Below are 25,164 nucleotides of genomic sequence, written 5' to 3'. Positions count from 1 at the left end.
GGAGAGATAAGAGAGAGAAGTAGAGAAAGAGATAGAATGAATGAGAGGGGGGCATAAAGAGAAAGAGTAAGGAAGAGAGAGAGAGATAGAGTATCAAAGAGAGATAGAGGAGGTAGAGAGCAAGAGGAAGTAAGAAAGAGAGGTAAGGAGTGAGTGAGGGATGTAGAGAAGGAGCAAGCCAAAGAGAGATGAGTGAGAGAGAAGGGAGAGCAAGAGAAAGTAAGGAAGAGAGACAAGGGCAGGGAGTGAGAAAGAGAAGTAGGGAGAGAGAGGTACAGAGAGAGTAAGAGTGAAGGGAGAGAGGGAGAGAGAGGTGTAGGTAAAGGGGGGAGAGATGCGAGAGTGAGTGGTAGGTAAAGAGGCAGGAAATAAATGAGAGGTGCAAGAAGGAGAGAGAGAGAGAGAGAGAGGTAGGGAAGGAGGGAGGGAGGCAGAGAGAAAGCGACGATTCCTCAGCTCTGTCGGGACAGAAAATCAATAAAGACCAGCAGGATATTTTAGACAATGATTGTAAAGCCTCCAGTGTGACCTTTGTCAAATGATGATAGCCAGTCATAAACTACCGTCCTTTCTGTGAAGGGACAATAAATACAAATCTGTTCCCTAAAGTAAACTTAAGTAGACTTCATTAAAACTCCTGTAGGCTACAGCTGGTTAAAAAGGGGTTCTTTCTGGAAGTCTCCACCTAAAGAAAACATCTGGTGGCCCTCTGTGGTTGAATGTGTGAATTACACCATTTGCACAAAAGTGGAGATGGAGAGTTTAGCTAGTCCTTATGGGCGGGTCTGTTCACTCGCCGACCATCTTTGCAACACCACCGGGCAGTTATTTCCAGTCATACGAGACCAGGCATTGATCTCTGACTGAGGAGCACTAAAACATGCTGGAAACGTGGGCCTCCATGAACAGGGTTGGGAAAACTGATTGAGGAAACAGGCAGAAACAGCAAAGCAGTGCAGGTAATCTCACAAACCTAACAGAATAAAACCTAAAAGAGGAAACAGGACCTAAATGAAACCAACCCTGAAAATGCCCAATATAGTGCTTTTTCTTTCTTTTGTTTAGATCACCACTACATACAAAACCGTACACCTGCTGACGAACATCTGAACACCTGTAGCTGCACTGGGGGTTTTTGGGTAGGAGAGAAAAGGGCTGCGTTTGTGTTTAAGTTTCTTTGAGTTGAAGATTTAGTTTGGTTGATTATTCAGGACATTTGTATGCATATATGTCCAAATGTTGTGGTCTCGCGGATGACACCAGCGAGACGTTGTGGCATGGACTGTTTTAGGTCCATTACTAAGTGCCTCCTAGTGGCATAACGGCAGTGCTTCATAGGGTGCCAGAGGGAAATGACAGCTCCAGTGAGTGCCACAAAGCAATCACTGTGGACCAGCTAACCTTCATAATGAACACCTTCCCTCACCTGATACAGTCCATGCTACGATGCCATGCAACGTGTCACTCCGAGCCACTGGTTGTCCCCCAGTAAATAATAAATAATGCCTGGGCAAACTCTGGAGTGGTGGTGCACTGTTCTACTGTGTAAAAAGCAAAAGTTTGTTTGGAGGAAACAGGGTGCAGAATTTCATGGAAAGCACACCTTTCCTACTGTTAATGCTTTGGGCTTGTGTAGCAGCCAGTGGCACAGGAGATAATTAACATTTAAGTAACATGGAGCACTGCATGCACACAGAACCTAAAGCCTTTTGCAAGGAAGAATGGGCAAAAATCTCAAAAGCGTTTATATGTGGTCACACTTGCCAAAGGGGGTGTGTTACTAAATACTGGCTATGCAAGGCATCCAAACTTTGCTTATTTTGAAACTAAAAGATGGAAATAATACAGTAGTCTTGCTTAAAATATGAAGGAAATGTGTTATACCTAAACTGTGCAATTGGTAATACGTTAGAAATAATCTTTTGTGTGTTGGTTATTATAGGTTATAACTTGCTCCATCACACACACACACACACACACACACAATCCCCCAATGAAGAAATGAGACACAAGAAATAGTGTTAGACTAATTTTATGACTTAAGTTAATTCTCAAAACATACTGTTACAAAAAACAAAATCAAAACATACAAACATGTAACAAATATAGAGCACAGTCTTCCTCAGTGTGTAGATCACAAGCTAGACAGGAACACACCTATGAAACACTGAAAGCCCAGAGCAACTCTGTCAAACCCACCAGCTTTTCTATATCTGCATTTGTCCATCTGTCCATAAATCTCTGAGCCTGTGAGACAGTGTGTCTATGTCTGTGTGTGTGTGTGTGTGTGTGTGTGTGTGTCTTGCTAGGCTTCACACACCTCTCATCATACTCTGGCCCATGAAAGCCAAGAAAGAATGGAGAGGTGAGGAGGATCAGCAGACTGTATGGAAATGGTTGAGTTACTCGCTCACACATAGCCGATATTGTCACACATACATACACACACATCTCTCCCTCTCACTCACTTACTCACTCACTCACACACCCCAATACAGAACTCATCACTGATTCAGGCTGTGCTAGACCCAGAGCAACCTCTGCAGCCTCACTAGAACAAGGCATCTTCGTCCGAGTATTGAAGTGTTTCAGTGGTCCTTCTAGGATTCTGGATTTGGAAAGCCTGCTTTGGGTCCTGGCTCGTTCTCTCTCTCTCTCTCTCCCTCCCCGAAAATCCCCTCTTGTCCTTGTTGAAATGGCTCGCTCCGGTGGGAGTTCTTGATCAGGTACATCCGTGTAAAATGGGGGCCGGTTCCAGGGTTCAAACAGTCGCAGATCCAAACCCACAGTCTTTTTTTTTTTTTTTTCTCCCGTCCAACCACTGTGGCACCTTCCACACTGAGCACAGCAAATCTCTTCAAGAGAAAAAGGGAACAGGAAAAAAAAAACCCAAAGCATCACCTGAAACCGTGTTAACCTTTAAACTCAGCAGGAGGAGGAACATTTACATAACTCTCTGCTGTTGGAATATTTCGAAAAACAAATCACAGCATCTCATGCATAAATTAATACAAAAGTTACACTACTAAGATTGCGGATATCGGTGTCCCCCCCTCACATAGCTAACCCCACCCCCCACCCCTCCCAAACATACGGACAGCCGGACATCCGCAAATTCCGAAGAAAAAGAATTTTACCTTGCTATGAAAGCACTGTGAGGACACAGCGTCATTGGAACAAAGCAACATTCTTTTGGCCATAATGTCACTCCCACAATCTGAGCCTTCACTTTAGCCTAGTCGAGCGAATGAATGAATTATTATTTTTTTTTAACATTTTACTGTAAAACAGTTCAACACTGCAGACTCTAAACCGTGTTATTACCTTCTGAGAACGCTCCTCATTGCTGTGGGCTGAGGATAATGTTGGTTTATTGAGTCTAGAGGACACCACTTTTTTTTTAACTTTTAATTTACTCTATTTTTAAATAAAGTAGCTTTGGAATTGACAGTCTATTCATACAAAAAAGAGAAATGTATATAATATAATGTTTTTAGTAGGCTATGAACTGCTGTGACCTGCTCTGTAGCTAACAAAAATGCTACTTCACATATGCTATTAAGCAGATGTAAATTATTAGAATTTATTTATTTATTTATTTTAGCATGTTCTATAATTTGCATGATTTCTCTACACACATGTGAGCGTGTACACAAGTGTGGAGAATGGGATTTGGATCAGTAACTGCGTATTATTAAGATTCCTGACATGCAACAACTGCAGTGAGACATCACGTGATTAGATAAAAGCAGAAATTAAAATTGCAGAAATAGCCTCTTTTGGAGCTTTGGCTTTCATGGCTTGAACAGAGAGAGCTGGGGCTGCTCACCACAGGCCTTTGCCTCCTGCACTCCTCCTCTGCTGGGCCAGGCTGTAGATCTCCTGCAGCTGTTTCTTCTGATCATCACTCAGAGTCTGGGTCAGTGACTGGTACCAGCTCGCATCTGAGCTCTGCACTCCTGCAATGCCACACAGTTTTCACACTGTTACTTACAGTAACACCGCATAGGTATAGCAGTTCTGAAATGTACATTAGAACATTTGTGCCATTCGAATTTGCACAAACAGGTTTAGTCATGGTGCATTTTTAATTATAATAAAAACATATCTATTTTGGCCCACAAACATACATCCACCTTACTGTACATGCAAACAAACAATATCTACTTGGTGTCTGGGGTTTGTTTTCATTATTTTGCACTGGAGCAAGAAATACTAATGTAATCAATGTAATCAATGTAATCAAGCAAGTAATGCTTATATTCCAACAATTAGCATTATGAGAACTGCATACCTAAATGAGAGTGGTAAAGCGTGAATGCCAAACACTCAAAACAGGTCGCTATGCATAAGTGGCCTTGTGACAACAACCTTTCCTGTGCAAGTGTTCGCAGAAAGGCAACCAGGGGAAGTGAGTGGCAGTCACTGCACTGTACTATCTGTACTGTGCTAAAAGCTAACCCTAGCTGACTGGCTTTTACCATCCCCCAATAACAGCTGAACCAGCGGCCTAATGCGCTACCACTATGGCCTGGGAGTCGCGAGTTTGAATCCTGAGCCTTGTCACTTTGCCATCAGTGGTCAGAGTCTGAAAGAGCACAACTGGCGGTGCCAGAACAGGCGTTTGTTAGCAGATGCGGTGGAGCTGGAGACCTGGTGCTTTCATCAGTGGTCAGTGTTAAGTTTTTACCCTCCTAGTGTCGGAGGCACTGCTAGTGCTAGAGGAGTTCTGAACATGGAGGGTTAATTGGCAGTACCAAAGTGGGGAAAAAAGTCATCATTTGTTTGAGCCCACAATAAATAGAAATCAGCAGGTGTCATCACACAGGAAAAAGAACAGGGTGGTAAACAGGGTTGTAAAACCACATCTGCCCATTTGCCCATAATTTGCCCAAACCAAAGTCACAGTCTTACTATTAATACATGAAAGCAACTTAAAATAAAAACAGCAATGTGAAATAGACTTGCTTTCTTTGCATTCTAAAACTATTACACCTATGGACTAAAGTATGGACACAATTCAGGCTTAACCATGGCTTGTTATTTGTTAGTAGGGCTGTGTATTGGAAAGAAGCTAGCGGTATGATATCTATCACAATACAGAACTTACTTCTTAATATATTGCAATAACATAAGCAACATGATATACTGCAAGCTTTAAAAATAATATTTTAGTAAAACCATTATAGAAACGGTCATTTTCAATCCAAACAGTGGGATCTAAAGAAGTTAACACTGCTAACACTAAATTAACCACTGTCTGCCACTAATCTTTGCAGTTTAACTACTAATTAAATCATCAATAAGAAATACTGTGTTTTTAAGAATCAGTATTGCTAAAAATAAATAATATTGCAATACTTCAATATATTTTCTTATACCCCTACTTCCGAATAGCATTAGTCTTGCCGCTCAAGTGCAAATCTCACAGCAAACCTCAAAGTCTTAACTGGTGGACTGCATTGAAGGTGGGGGAAAATGTTATTTCTAATGTTTTTTGTTTTTGTTTTTTTGGTTGGTTGGTTGTTTTTTTTTTGCAAAACGATCACTTAATGATTTGGAGAAGCGGCCTCTGGAATAAGTTTCACTTGGTACAGGAATATGGTGTGGTATGCCTAGCATGAGAAAAAGGCAATGGTACTTACGAAGCAGGGAGGCAGAAAAGAACTGATACTCGTCTTCTCCGTTGTCGTAGTCCAGCGGGGTACTGTATTCCTCCAAGGCGGTGCCCTCCAGACCTTCGTCGCCCCAGTAATCATCATCGTCGTCGTCGTCATCATCGTCATCTTCGTTGTCATTGCCAGTGGAAGCACTGGCTGACTGCATGCTGGAACTCTTCTCTCTCACCTCATCCTCATCACTTGGAATCTCCTCTAAGAAATGAAATCTCCCAGTAAATGCGTTATCCTATTTAGCGGTCACTGAACTCAGACTTCAAGCACACCATCATATCCGCACTGTAGTTCAGAGCAGTTAATCATTTCAAAAGAGCCAAGAAGAGGCAGAATCGTGCTTGTTTTGGCACACAGTGGACCTTATTCATCAACCGTTATTAAAGCCCCTAGGGAACACATTTTGATATATTGATTTTTTTGCATATTACTAAATTAGGATGTTCAGTGAAGCGTTCAGCAAAGTTTCAACAGAAAACACAAAGCAAAAATATGATAAATCATCAATATGCACTCATCAGACCTCTGATTCGGCATGATCCTAATATTCTAATAAACATGGGTGACTGACATTCCTCTAACACTGGCGAACAAAACCATGGCAACGCACACTGCCCTGATAGAGAGAAGATGTGATTTTAGCTTTTTACTTTGAACTGCAGGTTGTGATTTCACACATCTTTAAGGTTTACTGACGTTATGATATCTGAAATATCAGCAGCTGCCCTGCGTTCCCAATTGTCCCTCTTGTCCGAGGCCTGACGCGCCTATCTCTGCTTTGGTGGCCGGCTACATGCTGTGCCAGTAGGATGGGGCACGGGTGGGTGGTATAGTGGATCTCCCTGGCTACACTGCTGCCCGACACCAAGTCGCTAAATTCCACACTGAAGTGGAAAGACACCGGATGCCGGATGAGATGGACAGCGGGGCACACAGGGCAGTGGCACCCAAAGTTGTGGCTCAGACTTTAGCTCACCAGGTTTAGCTTTAGCTCCACACGTTGCTTAGACTGGAAGACAGGGTGGAGCCATGATAGCCTTGTGATTGGTCAGGGGTATGCGGGGGTATAAACCTGACCCACTTTTGAGACCACCCGTTCCACAATGAGCGGAGAGCAATATTAGGGAAATACAGCAGACATTTATTAGACTTTGGGAAGATATTCATAACACATCAGGAATCTGACCTTTTGTTAGGACTTTTCTAACTGACGAAGAGATTGGCGAATAAGGCCCAGTGGTATTTGTGGGCATAGCAATTCAGTGAAGCTGAAATTTAAACTGGGGGATACAAGGAGGGTACAGGTAAACAAGATGAAGAATTCCAGCTTGGAAAATACAGCCAGGCATCTGTGGCTACCTTAAAAGTATGTCTGTACACTTGACTACACATGAACATTGGAGAGCTTCAGGGGGCTGTAGGGAAATGCAGAGTAATTAATTCAAATTTTTTTCAGTCAGCGGCCGGATGCCTCCGGTTTTTCAAGTGCTAATGATAAACCAATAGACTGCGTGTGAAGGCTGGAGAGACAGAAATAAGCAGAACTACACTATCTTTGGAAACTCTGGAGAAAGAGGAATAATTGTGTATTTCAGAGTCGATGCGCTACTCTACACACACAGCTCCAGCCCTGAGGGCCAAAACAAGGCACAGTTCAGCGTTGTCCACACTGGTTGCAACCAATCAGCTTATTGAGCCCCATATGAGTTGAATCAGGTGTGACGGAGGAGAGAAATCATCAAGCCCTATAGGACTATTACCCCTCCAGGACTAGAGCTGCACAGCTCTCTTTACTAAAGATAGAAACCACAGCAAAGCAAGAAAACACCTCTTCTTGCTGGCCTCTTACCGTTCTCATCCTCATCTGTGCCCTGCGCTCGGGATAGCTGCTCAGGCTTGTTAAGGACCCGTGAGGCGTAGATGTGTTTGAGGCCCAAGAAGAGGAGCAGAATGGAGGGGATGATCTGACCGGCCACTCCTACCAAAACCGCTGGCCTGCTGGACAGCTCCATGAGCAGACTCAGGCCTATGATGCACATTTTACGGTCATGCAGTCTGCACACAAAAGACACCACAGTGATTAAACTAGGGTCATCCCATTGGGTCATTCGTTAAAAGAGTGCAGTTTCCCACCAACAAAGGAGCTAATAATAACCGATGAAAGGTAGAGGTAGGGAGAGTCAGTTGCAGTTATGCCACAGACGTCATGCAAACTTGCTGCCAAAAGCCTTTCATTCTTGGTTAGTCATAATATCATTTCAAGTCAGCAAAGCAGGCAAGGGAACCAATATATGACCCAGAATTCTGTTTTAAGAAGCTTTGCACTATTTAAAATGAAATTAATTTAAAGCAGCATTATGTGAGAATTGGTTTTTCTTGCTCCTGGGCAAGACTGTAGGGCCCCCTACAGTCAGAAAGTGTGTCTCACTCTTTGAGCGTTCTCTTAAAAAGAACATGCTAACATGCATTTCTGGGCTTCTGAAGAAATAGATGAAATACAGAACCGTCACAGAAAATGAAAGAATCATGTGGACCAAGGCGGTAGATTACTATTACAAAGGTACAAAGTGTGTCGATTCCAGAGTAGCAATGATAGAGATGCTATTCTTCTTATTACAAGTCAATGGATCATCACAGTCATTTTGAAGCTGTTATTTTAAGGTGAAAATGCTACATAGTATTGCCTTAATATGACATCTTGTTGTCACCATCAAGAACATTAGCAAAAGTCAAACTGAAGAATAAATCAACAGGATCCAGTTGCAGCAATAGGGCTTACATTTGGCAAGTAGACTGTGAATTATAAACTGGTCGTACCTCACTGATTGTAGCTGTAAGACCAACCTGACTTAATTTGCAAATTAATGTAACAAAAGGACATACAGACAGCAGACATACAATCAAACTGTAGATAATATCTATATCTAGGCTATGATAACTGCTTTAACATGCTAGATCACTGTATGACCTTGTACCAGGTAGAGAGACTTAGCAGAACCCCCCCTCCCCCCTCCCCCCAAAAAAACTAATGGCACAGTGTGCAGCATTTAAAGCAGCATTATGTGAGAATGGGCATTTCTTGTTCCTGGGCTCCCCCTACAGCTGGAAAAATTGGCACTTTGAGTCATCCCTAAAGGACATGCATATTTCACATGCAACTAAATGGTTCTTAAATGCAACTAAACTCCAAGTTGAATGTAAATGATGATTGTCTATTGAATGTAACCTCACACCTAACCTTAACCTTACTCTTTTAGGGTTAGGTTAAGGGATTAGGTTAAGGTTAGGGTGAGGATTAAGATTTAGGGTTGATTTGAGGGTATGGTTAAGGGTTGGGTTAGATGTAGGGTGATATTCAATACACAGTCATTAAAATTCAACTTGAATTTAATAGATGTTCAGCTGAATGTTAGCTGAATGATAGGTGAACATCTATGAGGCATCTATAATGGACCATCTAAGTGATACTCAATATTATTGTAATACAAATTCAATTGTAAAGTATCTCATGCGTGTTCGAGTTAAGCACTATAGCTTCATTATAACAATTGATGTTAATTACTATAAAAATGACCGACTGGGCTAGCTTCGAATATTACTTCTGTGGTGGCATGCAACACTGAAAATATGTTGGTTTCCAACCCAACAAACATGAAGAATCGATGGATATTAACAGACTGGCACACTGGTCTTCACAATGCTCTCACTGCAAACGCCAAACTGGACTAACACACTCGATTTTAAAACATCATTTAAATATCACTCATCACGTTTTAAAGGCACTTCAGATGTACTGAGGGTTTGTGGGGGCATTTTGGGGGCATACCCAAGAAAGAACTCTGTGTCGTTCATCCACTGGTTGATGAACTGGGCAGTGATGGGCTCAGGGCTGTGGGGGAAGCGGATGTTCTCCAATGTGTGCATCAGCAGTGAGGGGCTGTAGTACAGCGCAGCAATGGCCACCTGCAGGCACATGGTGCGTAGCTCCGTCGACTTCACACCCCGAGTCAGTCGCTCCAACACCGCTTCCACGAACAAAGGAATGCACTGAGAGACACATACACAAACACGAAAAGTCTGAATAGACTCAAAGTATTTTCAGGACTTTGTCTCCCTGTTCACATACGATTTATTTATTCAAAATGCTACTTTTTTTGTACAATTTTAGGATTTGTGTGCGTTCCTCATTTTGACTTACCACCCTGTTACACCAAATTATACCACCTCGCAATGCAAAATAATAGGAATAAAACATAACAATATTGATGCAAAATAAAATTATACTTCACTTAACCACAAAAAAAACTGCGACCAGAATTACATTTACCACCCAGTCACATTTTATTCTCAAAAACAAGGATAACATTATCCGTATTAAGAGTGTTATGTCTAAGGTAAGAAAATATATATATTTTGGAGCAGTGAACATATCTTTCATGTTGTGGATTAAAAAATATATATATACATTTTTTTCTCTTGTTAAAAATGTTGAAAACTGCAACATGAAACTGGCACCTGTTCCGTAGAACGGCTCATGTTTAACTGGCTGTTATGAGAGGAATTAAACAGGACTAAACTAGAATTGATTATCTACACTGATCGGCTGCGTGGGTTAGAAGTAACGGAGTCTTTGTAATTAAACCAGATTCATCATTTATCACAATCTGCCACACCATCCGACTCTCCAACTGGCTGACCTGGTCAATGCCCCGGCCACGACACTGCAAGATGATGACCTCCAGCAGCTTGGCAGCATGGCACTCTGCGTCCTCCCCTGCATCACTGGTTAGGACCTGGCAGTCAGAGAGCAAGGAAGGTCAAAAATGAAAAAGCTTCTCAACGCTTTAAAAACTTTAGTAACACTAATAATGATAATAATAAAAAAAAAGATAACCTTTTTGCACATGGTGTAAATGACCTCCAGGTGTTTGGGATTGGTGAGGAGTGTGTCTGTGTCCACAGTTACATAATTGTGCAAGAGAGGCATCATATCTGCAGGTACATACATAGCAAATGCATCATGATCATTATCACCAGTACAGCATTTGCACTGTACTGTATAGTACAGTATGGTTATATCAGGGTTATCCCCTCTAAACTGAGCAGTGTACTAATTAATCTTGGTTAAGGCGGTTTCCACACTTCCACAGTTTGTTTGCTTAAGTCCAAACTCGAGTTTGAATTAGTCTTCTCAAGTGTATTTATATAAGCATGCCAGTGGCGACAGTGGCAAGAAAACCTTGAGAGGAAGCAAGACTCAAAATAGATGCCCTCCTTTTGTGGTTGCCCCAATCAGGATACCAAAGATTAGCAGATGGGCACAAAGCAGGAAAAGGCTATAGGAATGTTCAGGTAGCAGTTTTCACAGTTCGTAATGCAATTAGGAAATGGCATGAATGACGGGTGAGTTCAAAGGTAAATTTAAGGCTCAGAGGACAATTAACATTTTGGGAGGACTGCTTTTAGGAATGCCACTTGCATGAATGTTTGACTGCAAAGGTTCTTCAGGAAGATTTAGCAGAGCCTGTAATGGTGCACTATTCTACTACTCTACAAATCCATCAGAGGAAAACTTTCCTTGTGTTCACAATTCTAAACCAAGGGAGTCACTTCAACGGCCACTTTCTGTCCAGGATAGACAGACATGCGGTCATTAGTTGGGTTGTGGTGAAGTGTGGTCTAACCTGTGAAGTAGTCGAAGCAATCATGCTGGAAGACATCATAAAGCACCCCCAGCAACTGCCACATTTGAGGGGAGATAGTCTGGCAGGTGAGACCAAATGCCAGCGACAGAATCTCTTCATAGAACTCTGAGAGAGACAGAGACATATCGTTTTTGAGTGTGGATTCAGACATTACCCACTCTCGCTGTATTTGTTGTGATATAAACTACACCTTTCCTAACCTTTAAAGCAGTACAAGAACATGGGCATCAGTCAAACATGTGGACACACCTACTTACAGTAGAGTTTACCAGACTGAATGAAAAACATAATTCTACACAAAAGAAAATAATACAGTCGTTCTTAAGTATGTGCCCTATGCAAAACCAGCACCCGATTGTGTTGCCAGGGTCAGACATCTCTCAGCTGACCCTCACTTTGGAAGCTCACCAACATCTTTGAACCAAGATACCGTATAAAATATGTCCGAGTCAAAGTCTTGTATTTTCTGTTACAGGTTTTGCATGTTTGCATTTGCTAATGGTTAATTAACAACTGTAAGAAAATTTCATAACCTCATAGACTATAAAGACAAAAGTAATGGGACACACCTCTTTCAGTTCTTAATCGATTCAGTCCCATTGGCACAGGTGCCCAAGCCATGCAGTCTGCCTGGACTCGTGTTCTGTGAAGTAATGAATCTCACTTCATCTGGCAGTCTGATGAACGAGTCTGGGTTTGGTAAATGCCAGAAGAACGTCACCTGCTTAACAGCACTGTGCCCACTGTAAAGTTCGATGGAGGAGGGATAATGCTAAGGGGTTGTTTTTCAAGGGTTCACCTATTGGTCCTTTAGTTCCAATAAAAGGAAACTGAAGGGAGTTGAAGCTGAAAAAGGAAACCAACTCCATGTTGACGCCTTTGGATTTGGAATGGGAAGTCATAAAAAGCTCTAGTAGGTGTCCCAATACTTTTGTCCATGTAGTGTATTTGTCTTGGATACAAAATTTAAGCTTTTAAAGCCTGAGATTTAGATTGAAATGCTTTTAATATCTGAATTAACAAAATATCCAATCAGGTGTGTCCACGTTTGAATGGTAGCCAACAAAATGCTAAAAGGTAAAACCGAGGCCGCCACCGTGTGGCCAAACAGTTTTAGTACATAAACAGTCAGAAATGGAGCTCAGGGGGGTGAAAAGTGAAATACAAGGAAAAGCTGAATAAGGGCCCTTTTATGCTATTATAGTTTTATATACAAAAGCAACTCCACAGACACACCTGCCATACCTATGATGGGCTTCTGAAGCACAAGACCAATCACCTGCAGGCAGATTCCCTCCAACTGCTGAGTGATCTACGATGTAAGAGAGAGAACGCATTCTTGTGACCAACTGACTGCATATCTACAACTAAGATGTGCTGAGATGGTATCTGAGCGTGCTCATGTCTGCATGTGTGTGCAAGTGTAGACCTCTTTGTGGTCCTCCATGACGGTGAGAATGGTGTCTATGGTGCTGAGGATACCCAGGGCCATCACGGTCTTATCTTCACTCTCCTCGTACTCCTCACTCTGCAGAACCTTGCTGAAGATCTCTGCCTGCACAGAGGAGATCCTGCACTTACATCACTGTTCTACTCTTGTTGCAATTTGTGCCGTAAACACTGTAGTGCACCACCATAGTGTGCTGAACATGCCCATCACAACTTCAACACAGCATTTGGAAATACAGCACATTTATGCAATGGAGTTTTCCATTAGGAATTTGCCACAGAGAGCTAATTTGGTAATGCAGATCATTTTCGGGATGTCTGAACATAATCGCTTTGTTTTAGAACAGTGGTGGGTTGCCTTTCAATGCCACTGTGTAGACTTTAGAATAAAAATATTAAAACATACTAAACAGGGCAGGACAATTAATAAAAAAAATAATAGAACCTGACATTTAGAATCCATAATCAACAAAATCTTGCTCATAACAGTTCTTGTACTTTTTTTTTTTTTTGCATTCTAAAGCCTAAGCTGCAGCAGAGGCAGTGCTCATCTTTGGCAGGACTGTCCTACAAAGACTTCTTGTAAGTAGCCTATTGGTCTCACAAATGAAACAAATGAAACAGTCTGACGAGGCAACAGGGTGATATCTTCAAAAAGGCCCTGCCTCTTGCAATTGTGGCACAAAGCGTGTGAGGGGGAACTACAAAAACGAACAATTTAATGTTTGATTTTCAATCAATGTTTAATTTGCCTTACGTGACATTTTATGTCCTGCGACGTGACTATTGCGCATTCTCACATTGCAATGATGATGAAATGATCAGTTGTGCAGCCCTACATCACAATATGTGCCTTCTGTGTGTGGCAGCGGAACTGCAGGCTCAAGACTGAGGAGTACCTCTATAGCTGAACACCTCAAAATACTAACAAGAAGTAAGATTCTGAGAAAAGAGCACATATCTATATACAGACAGACAACGTACCAGGTTCTGAGTCATGTCCACTGCAATCACTGCCACTTCTTGATTGTATTCGCAGATCATCTTCTGGATGACACTTGTGAGGTCATCATTTTCTGTCTCTTTGATGACATGCAGCAGCTCCTGCATCACAGGCCTGATAAACGGCCTGATATAGATCTTTGCTACACACACACACACACACACACACACACACACACACACACACGACAGATGAAAAGCTTCTTAATGCTCTAAAAGGACAAAAAGAAGAAGTCTAAGCTCTGAAAGACAGTTAGCAAATTCCAAGTTCCTAGTGGTCAAGGAAAACTAGGAATTGCCAGAACTTACTACCTCATTTTAAAACATGCTACAAATGTAAGAGACTGACCTTGCTCCTGGTTGCTGACCAGAGTCTGCAGGGCAATGGCTGCCTCCACTTTGACAGGCATCTCCTTGTCAGCGATGAGGTCTTGCTTGACTAACTCCACAGCATTCCTCAGTACCAGCTCATTATGAAACTTCAGAGGGCTGAAACAGTGCAGAACCCAGCAGGACTGGACACAAGACAAAACAACAAAGCAACATTGTCTTTAGCATCTAGAACATCCAAACCGTTACGCCACAGTATTGACTTATTTTATTTGCGCCCAAAAGTGCACTAGCAAAAGCCTTTCAAAGCTAAAAGCAACACCTACTTTGGGAGAATATGGAAGCAAAAGGTTCTGGAGGGGCTAAAAGTCAACACCAGGCCAATCGAAGAAGACCTTGATGCTGTTATTTAGCGCAAGGACACATCTGGAGTAGCTAACAGCTAAAACTAGGCCAAATAAATCAGACACCAATGCTGTTATCTAGCAAGAGGACACCCCTGGACACCATTGGAGCAGCAAAAACCTAATGCTAGGCAGACCAGCGCAGAATTGCATGGGATTTTGAGCCTCTCAAACCTCACCAATCAATTCATCCCACATACGTTCATACTCACCCTGGCCCGCAGGTAGCCCAGGTTCGAGTTGAGCAGAGGAAACACATAATTCTGTAACATGAGCTCCATCTGATCTCTATATATTCTCTTCTACAGAGACAGAGAAACAAAAACAGATGAAATATGTATATAAGAATTACATTGCGCACACACACACACAATTATATATATATATATATTTATTTATTTTTTTTATATTTATTTTATTTTATTTATTTATTTATTTTGTGTATATAGGGTTGGTATATATAGTATTTAAACCTTTAGTAATGGGTCAGCTAAGGCACCAATGACATGCAGTGCTCCATCCTTCCTGCGGGGGTCAGCGTTGGGATCCATCAATATCTGATGGCAGAATTCCATCATCTGAGGAAGGACCTTATGTAGAAATTAAATATGGTCAAAGCTTGTACAGAGGCTGGAGTACTGCATTTCTAAACTGATACAATCAACCCAATAATGCACTTTATTTAACACAAGGGAACGTGAAGCTGTTGTACACACCTCCTTCCTCATTCTGGAAGCCTTGCACAGTAAAGTCTGGGCGGCAGTAGCGGGGAACACATGGTCATCAAACATATCTACAGAAAGAAAGCAACAGCACCTCAGCCTCACGTTTACAGCCGGTAATAACAGCACAAGGTGCTCAAGATGCTTGTCATGAGCGGGTCATTAACTGTAGCAGTCAATTGCATCTGTAGCTAACGAGTAATGGATGAATAATTCTGCACTGTACAAACTACGCTTCCTTCACTTATTTATGCGACAGCAACGAAACAAAGCACGAGAGTGAGAGTAAGCGAGAGAACACTAACTGAATTTCATGCGAATGTACTCGTATGGATCTTCCTGCCACAGCTTCTCATCCTCATCCTTATAGCACATGAGAGGGAACACCACCTCCCGAGTTAAAGTCTGACAAGGGGAGAAAGACCGGTATACAGGTGCGTCAGAGAAAACAGTGTATATTACCATGTGAATACAGCACAGGATTCATTGGCATTATCTGCAGACCTGCATGTGAGGCTTCATCTGTTTCCACGTGATGGAGTGAGAGATGCTCTGGGTCAGGTAGTTCAGAGTTTGCTGTAGCACACGTGGACTTACATACTGCTTCTGCCTGTGCTGCTCCACCACCTTTAACAACACCTGCAGTAACAGTAAAGTGTAACAGAATCAGAAAAATGTTTTTAAATAATTCTGCATGTAAGATGTAAACTATCAGAACTGACCACAGTGGTGGTGATAGGTACCAGAGGGCTGCTAAATACTACACCCCAGCAAATCATTATATAAAGTGGTTTCAAATACAGTGTTGGATGCCTGAGACACTGCTTAATAATATCGTTTAGAGCAAGTTCTGGCTAGAGCTTGGCAATATGACAATATTTTATCATATTGTAATAAACTTTGTGGCTCAAAGGGACCAATAGAAAATCCAAATCCAAAATTGCTTGGAATAAAAATCTTTTTATAATGACTTCCATTAAACGTTTAGAAGGTTTTTTCCTTTTCCGGTAGAGTTACCATTTTGGATATTCATGTTTTCGCGTGACAGTGACAGTATATTCATATATGGATTTGATATTATGCATCAAAACATGTAAATTCACAGATTATACTTTTTTTTATGAATTAAAACGATATATTTTTAATTACATTCCACAATTCTCAGATTCACACACACATCTCAACAATTAAATTGGTGAAAATCATGTTCAATGCCTCTGCATTTTTCACTTAATATATAACTTTTATTATTACTAAATACAAAATCTGATTGGCCTTCAGTTTTGCCTCGAAAGAATACATTCATTGTTTACCTGTTGAATTCCAACAGCGTACATCTTCAGAAAGAAATCAGCAAACTCAAAGTATTCCTTAGTCACGTTGCCTGGGCTTCCATACCTATGGACAGACCACATAAAAAAAGGCATAAAACGAGAAGCAGACGTGAGTCAGAGACACTCTACATATGAGAATACAACAGGTTTCAAGCTTCAGGCAGTAAGGTCACCTCTCAAACAGCCTGGTGATGATGTGTAGAGCCCACTTCTTGCACTTCCACCAAATCAACTCTGGCCGATCATCTTCATCCACCTCCAGAGTCTCCTATATGGAAAGAAGGAAACCCACAGTGAGCCTTCAAGGCAACATCTACAGGTTATCTCTGCAAAGCTGGAAACAAAAGCTCCAGCCTTTACCCTAATTCATTTTACCTTCTCTTTAGATAAAAACATCGTCACTGTCATATGGAAAACCTTCTAATTACAGTTTTAAACATTTATGGTGCCCAAGTGTTTACATAGGCTTTATATAAAATTGTTTATTTTAATGTTGTAAAAGACAATACATGTGCATTAGGATTTGTTGACAATATTGCATTTTATGTATGATGAGCTATAGAAGCTGTTTACTATTTCTCAATTTAAAAACAAAGCAAACCAAATAAATTAATAAAAAGTCATTTGTCCAAAGGTTCCTAAACAAAACTATTGGCCCATCTGATCAGACTGCATGTGTTTTTCAAGTGAAAATAAGTGTATTTTCTGCAGAAAATACAGTTCTGCACAGCACTATGAATCTGCTTAATTTACGTTATTTTTTTTTTCATTTTTATTTAAAAAATGTATTTAAATTAATATGGCAAATATATTTAAACTAATTTATAATTATTTATCATATATATTTATATCATATTATTTTCCCAATATACAGAATATCAAAATACAGTTTATTTTCTGTATTTTCCAAATCATGTGTTCATTATAACATCTTCAAAGCTCTCCTCTTGGGAGATTAATGATGTTAATTTAGGTGAGTTGGTGATCGACTGGCTGAAGGTGCCTGGACTCTGGAACCATGTTTTGTTATTAGCTCACAAGATCTCAAAAACTTTCTTGAACATAAGAAACTCTTGTTACTTTTTACTGTTTTTATGTTTATCTGCATCTGTCTTAGTGTGATCTGAAGAAAAACACTAGATAAATGGTTTAAATAATGTGCTTTGGTGCCCTAAACCCCTGTACAGTACTGTCCATAAACAAAGTACACAACTTACTGGGGGAACATCACGATCCACAACTGCTCTCAGGATCTCCATCCACTGGGTCATGACTGTGTTACTGAGCAGCTGAAGAGGCAGGGAATACTACACAAACACACACACACACACACACCAAACTTTTAAAAACAGCACTACAGAATGCAAGACCAGCAAAGCAATATTCCAGTTAAAACGATCAGAAGGGCTTTCTATGAACACTGTATATAAAAATGCAGAATGCACAAGGCACACCTGCACAAGTGCGTGGAATATCTTGAGGATCTGTTTCTGGATGAGCACAGAGAAGACTGTGGCGTCGACCATAAGCTGTGTGAGGAGCTGCTGGATACGGGGCAGGAAAAGCTGCATGGCGGCCAGCAGTGGAGCCCTCTCCTCTGCCTTTCTGAACCTGTAAACAGAAGCATCACCACACTGACATTGGCAACAACACACTGTGATTAACACTGCAGCTGAGGATAATATAGAGAGCAAGTAATGAAAGTCTGGATCCATTCAATTAACCTATTCAGACGGGATCAGTTTTAAATAGGGAGGTTGGGTAATGTAATGATGATGAGGTGGTCCTGTCCAAATCTGCCATGTTAGTCATTTTTACAGACTGTGTGCTCCCATATACATAAAGATTCTGATGCCTTTATCTGCTAAAAATGGCCCCAAGTCATACTAATCCCAGGTCAATTGGCATGTTTGGTAATTACACAATCACATCCTGTTTTTGTTGGTTTTCTCAGGTATTGAGGCATTTGTCAGGTGTTTAGCGGTGCTATGTATGTGTGGTCAGCAGTTTGTCTCTGGTGGAGATTTTCCAAAAGACTTCTGAGAGGAGCTGTGCCTCTGGCAGCTTTAATCAGAGCCAACAGCAACATTATGTAGCAATGCTAACTAAAAGAACAGCTTCAAAACCATTTTGGTGCTATGCTGACTAATAATAGGGAGAATGGCATCTCTTATCATTGCCACCCCAGGCAGCTACTGCGCTATGTAACTTTGTTGGAACGTGCACAAGAAAGCGAGAACTGTATAATGATAAGTCATATTTCTGCAAAATCCTGTAATATTACTCTACTACCTCAGTCCACATGTTTTTTCTCTCAGCTTGTCCAGAAATGCATGTGTAAAGTGTGTCCTTCAGTGAGAGCTTGAAGCACTACATGATGAGTAAAAGTGAATTACACTCCCTCACTATAGGGGGAGCCCAGGAGCAAAAACATAAATTCTCACATCAAGGCACTTACTCATAGGTCTTAACCAGCTGATAGAGCGCGAGCAGGCTTCCATACCAGCTCCCACTGTTCTGTGACTGCAGGTACAAGCTGATCTTATCTACGATGCCAGTCCAGCGGCCAGGGAAATCATGCTTTATTATAGCTCGCAAGCAGACCGTCAGCTGGGCCCTGCCATTTGAAACACACAGTGATTTATGCTTACACAAACACACAGAATCAAATCACAGAATCACCGAAATACCATATACTGTCAACTTCTGCAAACTACAATGCCATATTAAATGCGTGCAAGTTACTGACTGACCGTATGGACTCCGGGCACTGAATAATTGCCTCCACCATGTTCTCTCGGATCTGGCCACGATCGTTCTCGTGGATGTTGAAGGGGAATACCACCTCCCCCAAAGTGGGTTCCCTGTCCTGCCAGTACTGACTCACCATGTTCTTCAGGTAGATGGCAGCTAGTGTAGACAAACATGATATCATTAATCCTATTTCTCCCAGATATCTCACTGGAGAATTTACCTTGGTAAGATCATTTTTTTAAACAAATGCAGTCACTCAAGTAGGCACAGCATATGTGCATAGGTTCTCACCTGCCTGCCGCACAGGAAACTCAACCTGGTCCGACACAATGATCTGCAGCAGAGTTGGAGCGAAGTTGATGATCTTGTAGGACTGGAAAGCACAAGAGAACATTTCAGTTCAGTGCTGTTTAAAGTTCTCCATTTTGTGATTGTGATAACACTTGTCTTCCCGGAAGATGAACATCACAGAAACAATCGAACAACAATGTCAGAACCAGAATGCTTCCATTATAAGCAATGATGTCGTTTACATCAGTCATCTGCTCTATACCCCCGACAGTCTGTGTAAATATGTAAATTTTTTATAATAATTCTTTTGTCAAATCTTCCCCCCCTTTTCTCCCAATTTGGCACTGCAAATTAACCCAGCCATTCATATCTGCCTGTAGCACTAGCAACGATCCCAACAATAGGAGAGGAAGGACACATCTCCTCCGACACACTTGGAGGAAAGTGTCGGGTCCCCAGCTCCACCACACCATCTAAAGTGGCATGACTCAGGATTCGAATTCGGGACCCCCAGGCCATAGTGAAAGTGCATTAAACTGCTGAGCCACTTGGGGGCCCCCTCAAATAAGTACATTTTTAAAAGCTTATTTAAACTGAAGATAAGTCACATGGCAATTATGCTAGAAGGGCCATCATTTTGACAAGGGCATGGCTGGATGCATCATATATGGGCGGGCTGGGCCACAATCCAAGGGTACCCAATGTCCAGAGGAGCCAAAAGATCCAATATTAACAACTGCTCGATTGTTGGGAAGAGGATAGATCATTCAGCGTGTGTGTGTGACTGCGTGACTGCATGTACACAGTGTCTTCTTCCCAGAGACACGATATTGATACACAGACTGTGATCCACAGGTCATCCAATCAAGTACAAGCATCAAGCCAATGAAGCAAATCTAATTTCATGTCAAACGCAGCCATTGGAGGACAAATCTAGTGCAAGCAAGGAAACTTTCAGCTACCTTACTGGCCTGAACCCAATTTTGCCATAGACCTAGATAATCTTTTTAAATATAGCCCAATCATTTCAACACGCCACCTGCTTCTGGGTGGCTGCAGATTAGGAGAAACTTTTATCTCACAGGAACACTCACAGCTCTCCAAAATACTGGGACAATGTCTCAAGTTTATTTTTGCTGTATGTTAACAGACTGTTGAAGTACTGAGTGAGTGAAATACCGTTTTAATGAAACGCAGATCAGAGAGGTTCTGCTCGGTCTTGTGTTTCACTCACAGCACAAAAACACCTTTCTGTAGCATTGCTGCAGGTGTAGGATTGCTGGTTATCAGGCATGCCTCACATCAGAGAGGGTGTCTTTGCTGGTTTCTTCAACAGACATTTGAAGTTAACATGCTGGCACTAAAAAATGGAAAAAAGCTTCATGTAATTGCATGCTCCATGGCATGCAGTCATGTAAATGCTGCCACACTGATAGCATTACTGGAATAACAGTGTGGCTCTTGCATGTTTGTGGGACACATGGTGTTAGCCACTTTGTTTTGTCAGTGTTCTGAACACATTCTGATGTATCTGATGGCATATAGGTAATTACACATTGCATATTAGAAAATATGGATATGGGTATCCAGCTGAAAACAGTAAAAACTGCTGGGAAATTGGAGGAGGAGGAGGAGGAGAAAAAGCTTATGAATCCAATCTTGTAACAAACTTCAATTGATAAATTGATATATAGATCAATTTCAATATCAGTTTTCGAATAAAAGAAATATCACCATGCTATCGCTACTATGTTCGTGTAGTATAGCGATTTTAGCACCTGAAAATGTTTTGCATTGCAAGTTGCATCCGAACTATTTCTAATTTAATTTAGTTTCAACAATTATTTGTTTTTATGTGTTTGATAACTGCCAACTTTCTTAAGATATCTTTTACATGTTCTGGGAGATCAAATACACTGTACCAGAGGCCAAAAACTAGAGCTGGGCAATATGGCGATATTTTATCATATCTCTGTGGATTTCGTTACAGTAATACACAATATGATATTCTAAGCATATGGATCAGATGTTACATATAAATCACTGTATCATTTTGTGATTGTGATAACACTTGTCTTCCCGGAAGATGAACATCACAGAAACAATCGAACAACAATGTCAGAACCAGAATGCTTCCATTATAAGCAATGATGTCGTTTACATCAGTCATCTGCTCTATACCCCCGACAGTCTGTGTAAATATGTACATTTTTTATAATAATTCTTTTGTCAAATCTTCCCCCCTTTTCTCCCAATCTGGCACTGCAAATTAACCCAGCCATTCATATCTGCCTGTAGCACTAGCAACGATCCCAATACTAGGAGAAGAAGGACACGTCTCCTCCGACACACTTGGAGAAAAGTGTCGGGTCCCCAGCTCCACCACACCATCTAAAGTGGCATGACTCAGGATTCGAATTCGGGACCCCCAGGCCTTAGTGAAAGTGCAGTAAACTCAGTACGGGAGTGTCTGAATAGTAGTTTGTATAAATCTGTCGCTACTGATGTATTTAGTCTGCGATTAAATATGTCGTGAAAAATACTGTGCATCATGAAATAGCTTTAAATATCATGATGCAGTATTTTTGCCATATTGCCTTGATGTGACATCTGTTTGGAAAGTCACAGCAGTTTTTTCACTACACCTACTCTGCAGCTGCGACCCATCTCTGCAAATTATCGCTGCCACTGCTTCAGAATTTACTGAAGGCTTTTCATTTGAAACGACAGATACAGGAAGTAGGAACATGTGATATTGTTTCTGTAATGTCATGAAATTGGACACATTTACATATCTCTGCCTATTCAGCCTACCACAGTTTAGCCCCGCCCCCTCACACTGAAGTTACAAGGAGTATTTCACAGCCTGCTTTTTTTTAATGAGATCCAATACAGGGCAGCTAATCAGAGCCTAGGTCATTTACATACATCAGTCATGTACATGTAAAGGCACGGGAACAACAGACAGCCTGTTTTACTGTAAGGGAGGTTAGAAAATCTTAGTGTACAGATTAGTTATGCCTGGTTTTGGTCCACAGACCCACATAAACATCACAAGTGGACCTCAAGGGAAAACCATAACTACAATAAAAAAAACTGGGGGTTAAAAATCTCCGTTTCTGCACATTCTACTATATTCAATTGTTTTAAAATACACATCTCAATTATGTGACAGAACGATGGGTGTAATCAGACGTCTGCAGCTTCAAGGCCTTTTAAAACATCCAAAAATCACAATTGAAAAGGTGTATCTTTACAGCACTGTGGATCTGACAGCCCTGCGCACACACTCGCCACTCAAACCGGGAGTAATAGACTATTACCCTGTGGTTAACGGCTCAGAGGCTGAGACCCGTACTTAGCAAGCCTTGTGGTCTCTCACCGACTCAGGTCACCTGCCACATCCTTCTGGATATGTTACACAATGTAATGAATACACTCTTTAATGAAGCAGGGTGCCGAGATGAAGGAGCTCTGGTCAGGGCCTTGGCCATGTACTTCACATGCACACACTGACAGACTCCCTAAGGTTAAATACACCGCACTGATTGATACTGGGGGTCAGTCAACAGAGAATGATGGCACAGAGCGGATTTAACGTTAGTTGCTTATGAGGCACAGAGAGAAATGCCCGTACAGCCATAGCTACAGACCATGTTTCTGAGTGCAAGTTAGTGTAAATGAGCGAGTAAAAACAATGTTAGCCAATAAGCAATTTCGTCAGACTGGGGAGTAAACGACTGATTCAGTAGACATACTTTTACAGCCTGATTTCGTGTCTCCACTATTGTCTACTGTAGTGTAGCTCATTGACCGGTTTAGCCAGCTAGCGGAGCTACACGGCAACGATTACAGAAACGAGGCAAAATAGCCACAACTGATACGACGCGATGATTTGGGACACAGCGGGAAGTTTTATTTCCCTCCGTGGCCAAATTCTGCATCCGTGTGAATCTAAGGCATAAAGGTTGTGAATAAAGCCCCCCAGGCTGTTCGGTGGGAAACAGAAACAGTAAAGTTCCCCCCACCTGGTTGAGCTCATTCTCCGCCGCTATCCTCAGGTTTGGGTCTATGGTGCCTTTCAAGGCCTGTATGATTCGGTTGGGATCCATGGAAGCCAGGAGAGCGGGCTGATGGTAACTTTTGAGCGGTGCCTGAGCTGGCCGGTCTACAGCAGGCAGCAGAACGGCCGCTGGGCCACTTCCACACGGTCCTGCCCCGTTTACCGGCAAGAGACGGCCCACCGCCGCAAAAGCTGGTAAACATCAACGGTTCACGACAGCTCGGTGATGGCATGGAAACGACAGGCCAATCAGAGCAGAGCTGAAGCCGGCAGCGTCTGCGTCCAACTCCCTTTCCTGTCTGCCCGCCTCGAATTTTACCCGATCTGTAGATCATACCTTCACTCAGCTCACTGGCGGAGCCGAGCTGCACATGATTATCAGAGCGGTGAAGATCAGGACACGCTGATAAGAAAGGAAGTTCCACACAGCAAGTAGTACACGAGGAAACATCTCAGGGGGCCCAGACTCTTTGTCTTTTGGAGGCCAAATGCAATTTTATTATTCCTGGTGGGTCAAGAGACAAACACTAAATAAAAACAAGAAATAAGGGAAGAAGGTAGTCTTCATATTACATTACAAAAATATTTGTAATAACATTCTACTATATTTGACCAAAAAAATTTGAATACAAGTCAAACTATGTTTTCCTTCAAAAGGAAATGAAGTATTTAAAAAGTCAAGAAAGCTCTTTTCAAAAAAAGATTTGAATAAGATGTACTGTTTTTTCTGGTGTGATTTCTAGTTTTTACTATCTTAGTATTCTTTCTTAAGCATTAACAACAACATTACATTTACATTTAAGGCATTTAGCTGACGCTCTTATCCAGAGCAACTTACAAAAGTGTTTTGATATTTACCCAAGGATAACCTCAGCTAGTTTGAATAGGCTAAACATTCAAAGATACCTCTACTACAATAACAACAAACTCCCTTTAGATCAGCAATGATGTACAGAATTAGCTAGTGTTATATGAAGGTAAAGGAGGTGCTGCTCAATCTGTCATAACCCTCTCAAAGAGCACTATATTGTGGAGGAACGGGGAGTGGCGTGCTGCGTTCAGGTGCTGTTGGAATACAGTAAAATAATTGCAAGACAAAACAAAGACAAGACAAGCATGTTCACCATTTATGTCAGCCACAGATGGAATTTAACCCCTCCGTGCAGTGAACACACACACACACACACACACACACACACACACACACAGTGACTGTGAGCACACGTGTCCGGAGCGGTGGGCTGGCGTTACTGCAGCGTCTAGGTGTAGCAGAGAGGGCACCCACTGCCCATCACTGCACATGAACACCCCCTGAAGTCCTGATTTCTAGTGAGAAATTCTGAGATAATTTGATAATTTGATTGATTTGATTCCTAAGCTCCCGAGTTGAGGTGACCTTAACCCTGAATTAACATGCCGGAAAAGACAGAATCAGTAT

General features: G+C 41.7%; 1 protein-coding gene across 2 annotated transcripts; it reads right to left on the bottom strand.

Annotated features, from left to right (window-relative positions):
- Positions 1 to 2,016: 2,016 nt before the first annotated feature.
- ipo8 (importin 8) lies at positions 2,017 to 23,878 on the bottom strand. 2 transcript variants are annotated; one of them, XM_072672956.1, is made up of 25 exons: positions 23,692 to 23,878; positions 19,664 to 19,745; positions 19,372 to 19,528; positions 19,077 to 19,235; positions 18,073 to 18,229; positions 17,836 to 17,925; positions 16,792 to 16,886; positions 16,598 to 16,682; positions 15,789 to 15,923; positions 15,590 to 15,689; positions 15,279 to 15,355; positions 15,036 to 15,152; positions 14,775 to 14,864; positions 14,178 to 14,343; positions 13,811 to 13,971; positions 12,807 to 12,932; positions 12,614 to 12,689; positions 11,357 to 11,482; positions 10,567 to 10,664; positions 10,370 to 10,465; positions 9,499 to 9,719; positions 7,522 to 7,727; positions 5,646 to 5,873; positions 3,830 to 3,959; positions 2,017 to 2,855 (listed from the first exon to the last, which is right to left on the bottom strand). In XM_072672956.1, coding segments are annotated over exons 1-25 (3,063 nt in total). In that variant the 5' UTR covers positions 23,776 to 23,878; the 3' UTR covers positions 2,017 to 2,854. The 2 variants fall into 2 exon arrangements, with proteins under 2 accessions (XP_072529057.1, XP_072529058.1); XM_072672957.1 differs by having other exon boundaries at positions 12,623 to 12,689.
- Between the last annotated feature and the right edge of the window lie 1,286 nt (positions 23,879 to 25,164).

The sequence above is a fragment of the Salminus brasiliensis genome, chromosome 2 (genome assembly GCF_030463535.1).
Source record: "Salminus brasiliensis chromosome 2, fSalBra1.hap2, whole genome shotgun sequence".
NCBI lineage: Eukaryota > Metazoa > Chordata > Actinopteri > Characiformes > Bryconidae > Salminus > Salminus brasiliensis.
The sequence above is the reverse complement of the archived record's forward strand: the minus strand, read 5'-3'. Positions and strand labels throughout refer to the sequence as shown.